Source organism: Prionailurus bengalensis, chromosome E4 (genome assembly GCF_016509475.1).
Source record: "Prionailurus bengalensis isolate Pbe53 chromosome E4, Fcat_Pben_1.1_paternal_pri, whole genome shotgun sequence".
NCBI classification, from domain to species: domain Eukaryota; kingdom Metazoa; phylum Chordata; class Mammalia; order Carnivora; family Felidae; genus Prionailurus; species Prionailurus bengalensis.
This window is the reverse complement of record NC_057360.1, coordinates 7,140,738-7,157,390: the sequence shown is the minus strand read 5'-3', so window position 1 is coordinate 7,157,390 and position 16,653 is coordinate 7,140,738. Positions and strand designations below refer to the sequence as shown.

The 16,653-nt window shown below is 44.5% G+C and overlaps 1 protein-coding gene across 3 annotated transcripts in view; it reads right to left on the bottom strand.

The window, feature by feature from the left end:
- Positions 1-16,653, bottom strand: part of PLD5 (phospholipase D family member 5) — a 419,450-nt gene that overhangs the window by 342,639 nt on the left and 60,158 nt on the right. Inside the window, exon 1 of one of the 3 annotated variants that reach the window (XM_043568871.1) lies at positions 1,599-2,050. The exons of the other annotated variants lie outside the window; for them this stretch is intronic. Within the exon in view, the coding sequence (XP_043424806.1) occupies positions 1,599-1,601 (3 nt within the window). The 5' untranslated portion in view covers positions 1,602-2,050. Of the gene's footprint in view, positions 1-1,598; positions 2,051-16,653 lie in introns of those variants that run through there. 3 annotated transcript variants of the gene reach the window in all.

Sequence of the window (16,653 nt, the reverse complement as noted above, 5' to 3'; positions counted from 1 at the left end):
CCAACTTTTTTTTTTTGCAATCAAAAAAGAGGTCTACATACTTTCATTAGGTTGTGCTATTGCATTTAAGTGACTCAGTCCCTGGTGGCTCCTTGTTGTCTCCCTGAATACTGTACAAGATTGTCACTGTGCTTAAGTTTATGCCCACGCTTAAAGTGTGCTGGCAGGAACTCTATCTGCATTTCAGCCCAGTCCTTTTAATCCTTAAAGGAATGTTCTTGGGCTCATAAAGAGAAGAGAAGAATTATTATGCTTCAAGAACTCAAGCAAAACATTCCACAGCAGTAAGGAGCCCCACTTAACCCTTATGCTGAATATGTTGGTATTTATGCACCCGGCTGGTCAAGGAGAAACAGATGAGTCTTTTATGTGACTTCTCCACAGGTTAGAAGAGTTTCTAGCACAGATGCAATAATAAAGGGTAACACATATCAATAAAGGAGGGGAAAATTTGACCCTGAACTTTGCAGCTGTTTCCAGGGTCTGTTCCTAGCGATCTAGGACGGATGATGAGGGCAGGAAGTGAGATGAAATATTTTCATAAATCTGGTTCCCAGTGTCCCCTTTTCAGAGTTGTTGGAAAGGCAGACTTCTAAAAATTCCCACATCCCCTTCATCAGAACTCTCTTCATTCATCTGGATTATAAACAGAATAATCATTTCCCACACATCAGCTGTGCAGTCAAATAAATGTATTTCAGGCATTCTCTCTATACAGTAATAGGTTATATTTTCTCTTAAATGTTATATAATCTTATTATGACCACTGTCCTTCATCCCTTGACTATTAAAGAAAACGTTTAGTGGCTTCACTCTTAACACCAAATCCTCCCACCGGTCCTGCATCACGGGCACAGGAGAAGAGGTGCACGGAGAAGCCACAGAGACCACAGCCGACCCCGACCTCAGCACACCGTCCTCCCATGAAGCCCACACCTCGTCCAAAGACCTCACACTTCCACGAAGGCATGCCTCACGCTGGCAGTGTTGGCTTTGCTAGAGTGAAATCAAACGAACTTCCTCCAAAGTCACTTACACTTTCCTTTAGAACATGGGCTCCTTTTGTCACTGTCTACATAGAATAGTTTTGAAAGGGGGAAAAAAAACACTCTGAAGTTTGCTCTAGTAATGGTTAATCTGCAAATGCCTCCCATCAACTAGTGACAACTCACTAGTCAGAAAAGATAGCTGTTTCATTATGAATGGGTTTGTACCCCCGCATGAAAACATCGAGAAAGCAGGCGATTCTTTCTTTCAGGCAGGCTCCTGGAAATGACAATTGCATTCCGAGGAAGAGCACATATCAGAGACCACATTAATCAGGGCTCTCCTTTGAGGTCACTGTGGGACTGTCCTTCCCCGGCAGAGTCCCGCAAAGGGTCCTTATTAATTACGAGACTCCTGACATGAAAGGAATCATTTTTCAAAAGTCAGTACCTTGGTGCCAAGGGTTTCCCTGCCCTTCTGAGCAAAAGGCTGACAGTGCCCCAGAGCTCAAGTTCAGTCTCATGCGACCCACAGCCACTGTCACCAGCAGATGCTAGGTATTCCTTCCCAGGCAACAAACTAGGTCTGCAGAAATCTTGGGAGTTTCTTACCATTGTGATCCAGTCTTCCCTCCCTGCAGAGTCCAGCAGCCAGGAGCTGTTGCTGCTGCTGTGCTGTTCCCACAGCCACGGGAGGCTTTGGAGGCAGAGAACGATTCATGTGGTACAAATGTATTGCCACCGATTACATTTCAGTCCCTCAATTGCTGGCCTGGATGCTTTGGAAATCAGCCAAACCAAGCAGGAGGAGAAAGGGCTGCAGTTTGCAATTTCAGAATTTCCCCCCAGAACCTGCTCTTAGCAATTCGGGTCTCTCATGCAGCATTTTAAGCAAATACCGAAGGCTGCTACATTCAATTAGATCTCGCTCTCTTTTCCTTTTCAACTGAGATGGTTGTGTTGCTTTGTGGGATGAAATCATAGCAGGAGCTCAAGCTGACCCAGGGGACACAGGCACTCTGCCCACGTCCACACACCTCCAACCTGACCAGAACCGCCACTCTTCAGATCAGAGAGGAGAGCCCTGGCCAGATGGAGAGGAAGGGAGAGGGCAAGGCTGGTGAGCACCTGAGGCAACCAGGGTCGCAGCAGCTCCGTCACTGGTGTGCCAAGGACCAAACACAGGACCTAAGTCTGGACTACAGTGTTCGGTGTCACACTGTCAAATCCAAACATGTGGGAAGAAAAGTTCTTTGCTCATCAAAGGAGTCTACGAAACATATGTTATCCTGAAGAATAAGCCAGAAGCTCTTCACCTGCAGGGACTGTATCTGCCAAGAGGCTTTAAATCAAGCCAGGTCTGCTCACTCATACCAAATCACTGGGCTCTTTGTTTTCCTAGGTTTTGACAACATTTTATTGCTTAAAAATTTGTCTATCTCAGAAGGATTCAACCACACAATCAAAGCTCAGGCCAGGACTCCAAAATAATAATATAGGGGCACCTGGGTGGCTCAGTCGGTTAAGTGTCCCAACTTTTGATTTCGGCTCCGGTCGTGATCTCACGGTTTGTGGGTTTGAGCCCCACATCGGGCTCTGCGCTGACAGTGTGGAGCCTGCTTGGGATTCTGTCTGTCCCTCTCTCTCTGCCCTTCCTTTGCTCATACCGCCTCTCTCTCTCAAAAATAAATAAACATCTGGGGTGGCTGGGTAGCTCAGTCAGTTAAGCGTCCGACTTCGGCTCAGGTCATGATCTCATGGTTCGTGAGTTCAAGCCCTGCGTCGGGCTCTGTGCTGACAGCTCAGAGCCTGCAGCCTGTTTCAGATTCTGTGTCTCCCTCTCTCTCTCTGACCCTCCCCCGTTCATGCGCTGTCTTTCTCTGCCTCAAAAATAAATAAACGTTAAAAAAAAATAAATAAACATTTAAAATTAAATAAATAGTACACAAAAGCAAAAATACCTATTAATTGCTAAACTGTTTATCTGCCGTTCCTTCCTCGCTTAGTATAGATTCCAGTAACATGGTTGCCACGTCGGTTTTATTCCCTTCTGTGTTCCTAATACAGCATCTACACATTGTATAATATTTATTGCTGAATTAGTTACTTCTCCATAATTGTTGAAAATGTGAGCAGTCCCACAAACTGCTAAAATTCCTTTTACTTGGAGCCTGATGTGTTCTAGGCTGGGGTTGGGTTCCTCTCGTGACAGCTTTCCTCACACCAAAAGAAAGGTCCACACCCCCTAAGAGGTTAGGCGAGAAAGGGCAAGAATAACTTCCAGCACAGCTTGCAAATTCAACACAAGGAATAAAATCCATGCCGATGGCCAAGGGTTCTGATTTCTTAGAAAGAATTCATAGCGTTCATCAGGCCTGATCAAGAAATAGCTGTGAATCCACAGAGTCCAAGAAAACTACTCCCTTTTCACGAGGCAAGTCTTTTAAAAGAAGAAAGCAGACATAGTAGGCAAATCAGGTGCCCAGGTGAGACACCAGAGCCCGTTTCTGTGGCCAAGATGTAGCTCAGTGCTGGCAACAAAGGAGGTTCTAGATACTTACTGAATTCATGTACACCCTTAAAGCAATGCCCTGGAACCCTGAAATGTCAGACACTTTCTCTCGAGCTAGGAGGAGCCAACACAGCCTAGTGTGGGGTCTCAGCTCATTTTGAGCCCCATTCATGGTCCCATCTCTAGGACACTCCCCACTGCTTCAGCTGCTCCCTGCACCGTGCCCCAGCACACTTGCCCTCACGTGCAATGAGGTGGTGACACTGTCTGCCGTGTGACCAGGAAACGAGCCTTGTCTCAGGGTGCCTGGGTGGCTCGGTCAGCAGAGTGTCCCAGTCCTGATTTCGGCTCAGGTCATGGTCTCACGGTTCCTGAGATCGAGCCCCACGTCAGACTTCGTGCTGAGCCCTGCTTGGGATTCTCTCTCTCCCTCTGCCCCCCTCCCCTGCTCACACTCTGTCTTTTTCTCTCTCCCTCTCTCAACAAAATAAAATAAAAAATAAAAATAATTTTTTAAAAAGCCTCGTCTCCTCTTTTCTGCTAGCCTCTGGAAACCCGTACCGTGGTGTCAGCGAAGCATCTTCCTTTCCTTCTCCCTGTTCTTCAAAGTGCAAGGTCACTCCTCCCTCCATCAGGAAGACGCCCCTGACGGCTTCGCTCCATGGCTGGCGTGTGAGTCCTGCACACAGTTTGTGAGCGGTGTCCCCACCGACTGCAGATGAGACTAAGATGAGTCACCAGGGCAGTTCGGGGGCTTCATGAACGGGCCCCCTAAACTCTGCTCTCCCACCATGCCTGCAAATATTCACTACCTCTGTCCCAAAGAACCCCCTTCAGTCCCCTCAAGTCACAGTACCTGTGCCTGCTTCCTGGCCCCTGCACACATGGGGCCCACTGGGAAACTCCCTTACATCCGCATCAGAGCCCCACACAAACCTACGCAGATTTAGAAGCGGTGCTGTTTCCACCCTAAAGATGCCCATACGGTGTATCGGCATTATTTTTCCCTGAGAAGAACGAACGTCTTCTCACATAAATTGCCATCTGGCAGAAACCACAAGGGAATATGAGGAAGCCTTTCTGAATAACCGTCTGTCTGCTGACTGAATAAGGAGTCTGTCAATGTTAAGACTTGTTTGGACACTTGTGTTAATCAAAATTGTTAAGACTTCTTGGCTTGATGTTGTCAGAACTCACTGAATCACTGAATCACATCCCCCTCACTGATACCAGCCCCAGACCCCACCAGCAGGAAAGTTAGAAACTTCTGGTGAGAAGTGGGGGGAAATTGGAATTTCCTATAAAATAGTAAATTCTTTCAGGGTGCCTGGGTGGCTCAGTCAGTTAGGTGTCTGACTCTTGACTTCAGCTCAGGTCATGATCTCACAATTCATGGGATCTGGCCCCCACATCAGGCTCTGTGCTGACAGCACGGAGCCTGCTTGAGATTCTCTCTCTCCATCTCTCTACCCCTGCCCCCCAAATATTGTTTTTAAAAAATAGTAAATTCTTTCAATTAAAAATGTAGACATTCAGGGGTGCCTGGATAGCTTAGTCGGTTAAGCGTCTGACTTCTGCTCAGGTCATGATCTCGAGGTTCATGGATTTGACCCACGTGTCGAGCTCTGTGCTGACAGCTCGGAGCCTGGAGCCTGCTTCGGATTCTGTGTCTCCCTCTCTCTCTGCCCCTCTCCTGCTTGCACTCTCTCTCTCTCTCTCAAAAATAAATAAACATTTAAAAAATGTAGACATCCAAAAAGCCAGTCCTCTCCTCTTGCACCCCTATGGCCCCATCCTCCCACATATCCCTGAATACCGAGACATTCAAGATACACAATGTAGAGTCTCAGAGCCAGGGGTGAAAGGCCCAGTGGCAAGCTGCCTCCACCCCTTTGAACCTGAAAGGGTGAAAAAAAAAAAAAAGAAAAAGAGAGAAGTTCTTTTACAAATGTGTACAAATAGCTATACTAGCTCTTTTAGTGTTTTCTTTTTTTTTTTAATTTTTTTTTTTTTAACGTTTATTTATTTTTGAGACAGGGAGAGACAGAGCATGAACGGGGTAGGGTCACAGAGAGAGGGAGACACAGAGTCTGAAACAGGCTCCAGGCTCTGAGCTGTCAGCACAGAGCCTGACGCGGGGCTCGAACTCACGGACTGTGAGATCATGACCTGAGCCGAAGTCGGACGCTTAACCGACTGAGCCACCCAGGCGCCCCTTAGTGTTTTCTTATAAAAAATCCATTTTATCTTTTCAGTGAAATCTTTACTGCATCTTCGAAAGATACTTAAAATGTATATGAGGGGCGCCTGGCTAGTTCAGTTGGTGGAGCGAGTGACTCCTGATCTTGGGGTTGTGAGTTAGAGACCCACATAGGGTGTAAAGACTATTTACAAATAACATCTTTAAAAAATAAAATGTGTATGAGAAGCCCACCAAACATGACTACCTCCCTCCAAAGAATGCTCGTGATTCATTGGTCAGTATTTAAAATGTTGGTCCTGCATGAATAGCATTTACTTGGCATTCCAAAAAAAAAAAAAAAAAGGAGCCAGTAGAGACTAGAGGCTCCCATGGCCACCATAACACCTACTCTCTGCTGCCACAATCCCCTGGAGGTAAGAATCCACAGCAAATCAAGGATAGTAGGTTCCTAATTGTTCCACAGCAGCAAAATTATGCCTGTCCACCCCCTCAAGAGAACAAAGAGAAGAGCTGGGGACTGTTATCTTTCCACGGTTCTCCCATCACCACTTTTAACCCCAAATCCCACCCTCCTGTATTGCCCAGTGTTTTGCTGTTATTGGGATACATGTGGCCTCACCCCACCCCCACCCCCCACCCCCCACCCCCGTCCAGCCTCACAGTTGTAGCCAGTTCAGAAGGCAGGGCTACAGGAGCACCCATAGACCAGTGATTGCAGGATCCCTTAGAAATAAGCACGTGGGCAAGATGGCGCTGTTTTCAAATGTAATCTCAAGCAGCCCTTCTCAGTCTAAGAACCACAAAGCATGTAGGGATGCCTTTCAGTTTCTAGTAATGTGTCAAAGGTTTCTGTTTCAATAGATGGGAATTGATGTTGGCAGACAAAAATTTAGGTCAAGGCAATGAGAAAAAGAAGCCATCACTTCCTAAAACCACCCAAGATTGCCAAGTATTTATATTACGAGAACACTCACACAGAAGGAAACAAAGAACAAAAACATATTTCGGCAGTAAAATATTCCCATTAACTTCTATCACGGTATTATTTATTGAGATATGAAATCATGCAGGATGGTTTCTAACCATGAGAAGTGGATACAGTAGGGAGAAAAATTAAGGAGATAGCAATAAAAGGCACATGCCCTCAAGGAGGGTAGCAACCATCATATACAGAGTCCTCTGCAGGGTCTAAACTATCCAGTAGAAGACATGAATCCTGCTTTGCAAACAATCCTGAATTATGGAGACAGCTGAATGGAGGCCCAGGATCTTTGCAGACCATCTCAGTTGACCCTCTCTGGTTCTGTGCCTGGGACCATCTATTTTCTTCCAGGGGCATGGATTATGTTCCTATTCTCCCTTTTCACCACAGGAGGGAGCTGCAGTGTAACAAGGGTAGCGTTCTCCAGCTTTGCCTGAGCGGTTGGTGACCAGTTTTCATTACCGGGTACAACCTGTGTGAATGCCTCCAACTAGAAAAGAATGTGACCAATCAGTGGTTCAAAACCAGCTTCCCAAGCCATCCTCCAACTGACCCTGAGTTCAAGGGTTTCACATGCAAGTATGTGTGCATATAGTACAACTGTTATGTTTTGGTATCTACTTTAATACCAGAAATCATTTGAAAGACTTTATTTTGATGAGGATAATCCAGGAACACATCCTAAGCATGAAGATACCTGATTTTTTAGCTAATGACTTTAATCACATGGAACTCGCTGGACTGATTTACCCACGGATTAAAAGCAATCTGTAAGCTCTCTTCGCCTGCCCAATTCTTTTGGCATAAATGATCGCCCCAAGTAAGAAAAGTCTGCCCAGGCATATTGCCCAAGATGATTTAGTGATAGTAAATAAGGAGCTTAATGAAGTGAACTCTCCTTATTAACCTTCGGCCAGAGTCACATCTGTGCCCATTGTTTGTTTCAGTTCTTAAATGCTCTTTAAAAGCAGCAGCCAACTTCAGTTCTAATTTTGCCTCCGAAGAATTCAGCACAAGCCCATCCAGAAGAGTGATTATCCCTCAATTTGGAGGCAGTGAGGTAGGCATTTCCGTGAGGTCCCAAGAGGCATCAATCCGATCACAGTGCTTGTCCCAGAGGGTAGGTCTAGGCCCAAATCAACCCAGGAACTCATTCTGTATGGCAGTTCTGCAAAGCTGCGTGTGGTGTCTTCAAGTCAGATGCAGCTACAGCCAAAAGGGGGAACAGGTGGAACATGACATAGGAACAGAAGTGTCCGTTGACAGTCCTTGAGTCCCAGTTAGGTAAAGTTCCACTCTATCCTGGCTCACTGGTCAGGCCATTGTGGTGCAGGATGGAGCTGGTGTGGGGGGGGGCAGCTCTCCCCACACCACATGCTCCAAGCCAGTACTTGATGAGTCCAGGAGTCCTGAATTTGAACCTGGCCTTCCAGGCCATTATGAAGAAATACTTGTCCAGGTAGGAGGATGGAACATATTTTACTTAAGAGTATGTCAGCTTGATTTGTAAGCTTCATATATTTAGACGTATAAAACTTTGAACATTGGGGTGGGTGTATTGCCTTCCCTTGCTCCATTTTGCGAATCAAAAACATATCTTTGTTTGGTTCGATTCAGTAACTCTCGGTTGGGCTTCTGAGAGGATGAGAATTTACAGACACCATGGTAAGGCTTGGTAGCCACTGGCTAAGACACCACTGGCTAAGGCTTGGTAGCCACATGTGACTACGTTTAAATTAACTAAAATCAAATAAAATAAAAATTCAGTTCCTTAGTCACCTTAGCCACATTTCCAGAGTTCAGTAGTCTTCTGTGGCTCGTAGCTACTGTATTGGACAGCACACGACAGAACATCTCCATCACCACAGAATGTAAACAGAGTAAATACAGAATGGGGAATACTGGGACTTCTGCACTCTAAGGGCACAAATCCGCAAGGCAGTCTGCCTACTTGGACTGACTATGCACTGACCATCGTAGATGCATGTGTTTGTGGATGGTCTAATTCAGAGGTCTCAAACTGGCCACCTGTGGAATGAATATTCTCTGTAGCTTCTGTCATACAGTAAACACGTTTTAAAAATGGGAACTCATTAAAATCTAATTTTTTTTTTATTCCTCTTGAAAAATAGGAAGATCTGGCCCCTCTGGGCCTACATTTTCACACTGGAACACAGATCTGGAGCCAAGAATCTGTTGTCCCTTCAAAGGGATATTGTGATTTCAGTCTACCAAAGCCCACGCTGGCCACTGTGTTCAAGGGATTTCCTGTCTAATTCTTGCCACGTATGCATTTGAATGGGAACAAAAATAATGTCTCTAGTGTTTGAAAAAAGGAAGTATCTATAATAAAACACCATAAAGATGCCTAGAACGCTCTTGCTTATTTTTTCTGTATATATTTAAATAAATAAATTCCACTCACTTATCCAAATGGTACTCTACAATCTATAGAAATAGCATTAGTGAATTGCAAAAGAAGTGAATGTCCTAATTTCCAATAATTCTCTACTCAATAACTTAGGCTTTCATATTTGACGGGAGAAGAGAGGAAGGATAACAGAGATGTGATTCCTTCCTCCCTTGTCTACTGTCCCGTTCCTCCACAAGGAAACATATACACACACATACATATGTAGCACACACACATACACCACACACACACACACACACACACACACACACACACACACACACATATCTGTGTCCCACAAGTATAGTGGGGCTATAAAAAGGTCTAGCTATGAATAAATAAAAATGGGCCCACTTCTGAATAAGATTCTGAATAATATTTGGAAGTCTAATTGGAAAATATCTAATAATGAACAAGACTCTTCATTCAAAAATCTAGTCTCATGCCCATGAATTTGTACCCATTTAACCTTAAGCTCCACTGGTGCACCTGGGTGGCTCAGTTGGTTAAGCGTCTGACTTCAGCTCAGTGATGATCTCACACTTAGTGGGTTTGGGTCCCACATCTGGCTCTGAGCTGTCAGCATAGAGCCTGCTTCAGATTCTGTGTCTCCCTCTCTCTCTGCCCCTCCCACACTTGCACTCTGTCTCACTCTCTCAAAAGTAAATAAATATTTTTTTATTTTAAACTTAAGCTCCAATAAGCAGGCACTTTATCTGTCCTATACAACACCATCATATAGCAGATATTCAACTCCCAGTAAATATTTAAGTGGAATATCAGAACCGTCACAGGGAACAGAACATTTCCATAGAAATTCTAGGTCTCTGCTATATTCTCCTTGATATCAACCCGATGTAATGACATTATATTCATTTATTCCACAAAGAGCTGATAAAAAAAACCCTTATGTGCTGGGGCTCAGCTGGAGTATTATTTTAGTATGCAGCTGTTTATTCTCTAAGTCATAGGTCATACATTTAGGAAGGGCGCTGCAATCACATAAGAAGAATCTGATTTTGGATACTGCATTGCCTTTTTTAAAAAGCTGTATATGCACGAAACAGCTCTACAATTTGTGCCTTATCTGATCTATTACATGATGTATGCCTATAATATCTATTTTAACAAAACACCTATTATATCATCTATGTAATACTATTATTATATCGTCCATTTCTCAACGTTCCCTTCACCTCCTGGCACCAACTTGGCTGTCCTCTGGGACTACTGCTCTCCCTGTGGTCCTCTCAAGGCAAAGCTGCTTTCCTCTTAGTCCTTGGACCACTGGATGACGATGGCAGCAGACTTCCTCCCTGCCCCTCCCTGCCACTTTGAGACCATTCTTTCCCCCTCCCTTCTCCCAAAAGAAGCCCCAGCTCGAATTTCATGCCATCAGAGGAGATCGCCCAATACTCAGTGTCCTGAGTGTCCCCGTGGTCTACTGACCCACCAGGTCAGCTCTCTTCTCCCTTCTCTCTGCAATGGAGCCTATCACTGCCTGTGTCTTAACCTTGGACATGTCAGTACACATGTAAGAGACCTTCCCAGTGCTGTGGGGTCTCGTCTCCTTGAACCATCCCTTTCAATAATCCCCACTCAGCCTCAGCCACTGGCTCTCACGTCATCACCACCAGCTGCAAACGCTCCAGAATCTCAGTGTAATGCACCCCACTGTCTGCCACAAGTCTCTATCTTCTCCTCTCACTTTCTCTGCTATCCTGACTCCAGTGATTTTTTTTTTTTTTTTTTTTTTGCCCCCACTAGGATCAGCGACCCATTTGATCACAGCACCATGTCACCATATCTCAGCCCTGGAGGTCTTTTCCTCCCCTACGTCAGCTGGAAATCAAAACCAATCCGTGCAATCGCGGTCTTCCATGTGACCTCTATTTTCTGCCCTTCTCCTCTTCCTGTCCTTGCTTTGCCCTCCAGCATGCAACACATGCGCCCTTCACTCCTGCACCTGCACAGCCATGCGTGGCTGGAGAAAGGCAAACCTCGTATCATGGCTGCATCACCAGGGGATTGCCCCAGTGCTCCCAAGCAACCACTCTCCTCATTGCTAATCAATCCACTGATTCACCCACTCTCCCAAAGGGCTATTTCACATTTTCTTAAATCTCTCCAAACTTCCAACACCTACTGGATGGTTTGTACTCTCAGCTTATGACCTTTGCTCTTGCAAAGCAAGATCTTCCACAGATCCCACTGCCTCATCTGCCCACCATCCAGGGCCCGCCTCCCCGCTGGTACCAAGGAGGAACGAGCCCTGCTTCTGCCTAAAGGCAGTCCCTCTACTTGTCCCTCAAGTATATCACTTCAGTTATTACCCCTCTCCTACAAAAAAATGTATTTTTTGCTCTATATTGAATCATTCCTATCAGCACACAGAACGCTATTATTATTCCTCCCACCTTAAAAAGGAACAATAGGACCTTCCCTTCTCCCCATTTTCCCCACCAGCCACTGTGTCATTTCTTTACTTCCTGCAACAAAATTTGGAAAGCATTGTCTATACTGTCTCCCTTCCCTGCCACTGCATTGACACCACACATGACCTCCACACATCGCCAGACCTAACGTCGGCTCTCATTTCTAATGACACCTGACCTTTGAAAGCCTTTCACACAATAGGTCATGCTTCCTCCTCGATACGATTTCTCCACTTGGCCTCTTGGTACATCAAACCTTCCTGATTTTCTGTCAACCTTGCTGGCTGTTCCTTCTTAGTCTACTTGGCACGCCCCTCCTCCTCCGCCCAAGCTCTCAATTTTGGAGTGCCTTTGGGCTCAGTCTTTGGTTTCTTCTCCATCTACATTCCAGTCCCATGGCTTTAAGTAGCAATTAAATGCCAATGACTCCCCAATTCTATCACCAGCCCCAACGTCTTTTGCTAGCTCCAGACCCATCTATCCAACGTCAATGCAACAATGCCACTTGGGCATCTAAGGGGCATCTCAGATTCAACCTAACCAAACTGAACACTGTTCAGTCCAATCTACCCTCTTTTACCCACTTTCATACTCATCTCAACAATGCCAACTCTATCCTTGAAGGCCAGACACTCTGGAGTCACACTGGATGGCTACAATTAATTTTTTTTTTTTTTAATAATGGAAAATAACAAATGTTGGCAAGGACGTGGAGAAACTGGAACCTTCACACATTTCTGGCTGGGATGTAAAATGGTGCAGCCACCCTGTGGAAAACAGTTGGACAGCTCCTCAAAAAGTTAAAGACAGAACTACCAGATGATCCAGCATTTCCACTCCTAGGCATATATCCCAAAGAATGGACAACAGATGTTCAAACAAATACCTGTGTACAAGTATTTGTGGCAAGACTATCACAACAGCTACAAAGCAGAAACCATGCAATGTCCATCAGTGGATGAGTGGATGAATAATGTGTGGTATATCCATACAGTGAAATGTTATCCAGCATAAAAAGAATGAAGTATCAACACATGTTACAACATGGATGAACTTTGAAAACATCATCATAAGTGAAAGAAGCCAGACACAAAAGATCACATATTATGTGATTCCATTTACATGAAATATCCAGAATGGACAAGTCCAGAGAGACAGAAAGTAGATTAGTAGCTGCCAGGAACTACACAGAGGTAGTGATCACACAACACTATGAAGGCACTAAATGCTGCTGAATCATATGCTTAAAAATGGCTCATTTTAGGTTATGTGAGTTTCACCCAGATTAGAGAAAAAAAAAGGGGGAAATCTCCCTTAACTCCTTTCTTTCTCTGATACTCCAAATGTAACCTGTAAGAAAATCATCCGACTCTACTTTCCAAACACATCCAGAATGCAACCACTCTGGTCAAGGTCAACACCATCTCCCTTCATATTACTGCAGCCATTGTCCCCCTCGTGCTGCTGTTGACCCCTCTAATCGACCCTCAACACAGCACCCAGAGTGTGTCATCTGTCAACTGCCACCCTCCTGGGGCTTCCCATTGACTATTCAGGCCAACCTTCCAACACTGGTCCAGAGCCCCACAGGAGCCCAGCTCCTGCGCCCACTGCTAACGCTGTCCCTCCTCATCTCTTCCCTGTTCCCTCCAGCACAGCCACACTGGCCTCCCTTGGTCTTCAGTGATGCCAGGCGCATCCTCAGCTGGCAGGTTCTCTGCCCTGATGTTCTCCTGCTTCAAAACCACTGGGCTAATTCCCTTACCTCCTTCAAGACTTGGCCCAATCTCACCCTGTCAGAGACGCTTCTCCTGCTCACCCATACACATAACTCTGGTCCCCCTCATGCTGCTCTATTTTTCCTTTTATCCATAGCACTTTTCTCTCCCAATATACTGTATGATAGCAAAAAAGTTCTGTCTGTCTCAGTTAGGGTATAAGCTTCATGAAGGGAAAGAGTTGCATCTGTTTTGTTCCCCGATGTATCCCAGGTACACAAAATGGCACCAGACACATGGCAGAAGGTGAGTAATATTTACTGAATTGAACAGATCTTCAAAGTAGAAACAAAATGGGTCATAAAAATCTTTACCAAATTGATAATAGTGACTGTCAGAGGGAAATGAGGAAAAGATGTGAAATTTGGGATAGATACAAAAGGGACTTCATCTTTGCCGGAATGTTTTGTTTCTTTCAGTTAAAAATGATGAAGTGTGGGGCGCCTGGGTGGCTCAGTCGGTTGAGCGTCCGACTTCAGCTCAGGTCACGATTTCACGGTTTGTGAGTTCGAGCCCCGTGTCGGGCTCTGGGCTGATGGCTCAGAGCCTGGAGCCTGCTCCCGATTCTGTGTCTCCCTCTCTCTCTGCCCCTCCCCCGTTCATGCTCTGTCTCTCTCTGTCTTAAAAATAAATAAACATTAAAAAAATTTTTTTAAATAAAATAAAATAAAAATAAAAATAAAAATGATGAAGTGCACTCAGTACTACAAAACCTTAATATGTGCCAATTCTGCATAATCTCTCGGTACCGGTTACAGGATTCTGTGCACATTTTGGACTGCTTAAAATTTTTCAAAATTTTAAGGGCAAGTAAGGAAAAAAAAACCATTTTATGGTTTTTATAGAGAATTCCTTTGCTCTTCCCAAAAGAATAAAAGTTATCTTCTTAGAATTTCTGCAACAATGTCTTTTCTTGACTGAATACAGCCACTGGGCAATAGCCCAGTCCACTGGAGAAAGGAACAAACAGAGTTACAAATACGAAACTACGATTTTCACCAACTTGACCTCCTCCACACCATGTGATGCTAAGGGACAATCCAAGCTGCAAGGGAAGTGGTGTCCCTATGGCACACAGTGACATTACTGTCGGAACTCACCGGGTGGTGTAGTGTGTGAGCCTCACTAGAGCCAGGGCTCCCTAGCATCCCCAAGGAAATGCCCTCTTTCAAATGACCTCTTTCGGAGAGTTCTAAAGCTGCTTCAGCCGGTCTGTGATGGAAGTACTCAAGCTTAAGTCTACAGCTCGGAGGAAAGCCCCCTGCCGTCGATCCCCTGCAGCCCCTTTCCAGGCGATAGCCTGATATCACAGAACCCTACAATCTCAAGGCAAAATTAAAATGTATTTATTTTGGAAAAATAAGACTCAGTCATACACTCCTCTCCTTTTCCAGCATCTCACAGCAAAATAAAGGTTGTATTGCCAAGAGTTATAAAATTAGAGAGGAAATGAAAATCTGTTATTTTCATAATAAGGTCTTTCCGCTCAGCCAGAGTATTCTGAGTTCCAAAACAACTCATATCCCCAAATGGTTGAGTTTTCATGGGGACTTACTGATTTTAGGCATTTGTAGTGGGCTCTAACTTAACCAAACTTTAAACACAACAATTTTTAAGTGATGCCTGAAACTACTGAATAGAACCTTTCCAATATTATACTAGATCGATATCCAATCAGCATATAAGCTGTATGTAATATGCTCATTATACTGAGCAGATAGGTAAGACAGCCTTATTTTTTCACTGTAAAAGTGATATAAGCTGTAGTAACATTCATGTATTTAGAGGGATATAAAATACAATCACCTTCCTTTCTTTGCTTCTAGCCTACTCTGTCCCAAGCCTTAAAATACTTAAATTCCTGGTAACAGTTTTGCACATATGCTTGCAGACCTTTTTTTTTTTTTTTTAAGTTTATTTATTTATTTTGAGAGAGACAGAGAGAGAGGTGGGGAGGGGCAGAAAGAGAGGAAAAGAGAGTATCCCAGGCAGGCTCTGTGCTGTCTGCGTGGAGTCCAACAAGGGGCTTGACCCCACGAACCGTGAGATCATGACCTGAGCAGAAACCAAGAGTCAGATGCCTAACTGACTGAGCCACTCAAGTGCCTCCCCTTGCAGACTTTGAAAAATATGATTTTAGGGGCACCTGGGTGGCTCAGTCGGTTAAGCCTCCAACTTTGGCTTAGGTCGTGATGTCACAGTTTGTGGGTTCAAGCCCCATGTAAGGCTCTGTGCTGACAGTTCAGAGCCTGGAGCCTGCTTTGGATTCTCTCTCTCTCTCTCTCTCTCTCTCTCTCTGTGTGTGTCTCTCTCTGTCTCTGCTCCTCCCCCACTTGTGCACGCCCTCTCTCTCAAAAATAAATGAATGAACATTTTAAAAAATGAAAAATTAAATAAAAATAAAAATACGCTTTTATTTTTTCTTTCACTAAGTGAGATTTTACCATGCACACTATTCTGAAATATTTTTTTATCACTTAACATTTTTATGATGGAATATGCCAGGTCAGAATATTCATTCTCCTCAGCGACTGACTGGTATTTCTCAGAATAAAGTAACAACAGCGACAACAATAATAAGAGAGAACACTTCTACCAATGCTCGCTGTCTCAGGCTCTAAGCACTTTTCGTGTCTGGATTTAATCGCTAATGACAACCCTCTGTGACAGGTACTATTATCCCCTTTCAGATGAAGAAACCGGGAGATGATAAAGAATTTGCTCACGGTCATAGAGCAAGTAAGAGATGGTGCTATAATTTAGACTCAGGCCATCAGGTTCCGACGTCTGTGGTCTTAACCACCATAACAGACTGATCATGCTGTAATGTGCTTAAGTCTCCCTGGAAGTGGACATTTAGATTGTTTGTTTGCTTACTATTTTATTTATTTATTTTTTTTAACGTTTATTTATTTTTGAGACAGAGAGAGACAGAGCATGAACGGGGGAGGGGCACAGAGAGAGGGAGACACAGAATCGGAAACAGGCTCCGGGCTCTGAGCCATCAGCCCAGAGCCCGACGCGGGGCTCGAACTCACGGACCGTGAGATCATGACCTGAGCTGAAGTCGGACGCTTAACCGACTGCACCACCCAGGCGCACGAGGTCGGCTTTTTTGTTTGCTTACTATTTTAAACAGTATCTTAAATACTTAAAAAAATATCTCAAATATCTTAAATATCTTAAATATTTTAAAAATATTTAAATATCTTAAAAATCTTAAATATCTTAAAAAAAATAGGTATCGCTCTTTCCTGACGATTCATTTCTAGAGGTGGGATTGCTTATCCAGGCATTTCACATTTTGGTAGGTAATGCCAGACCGACCTCTAGAAAAGCTGCAT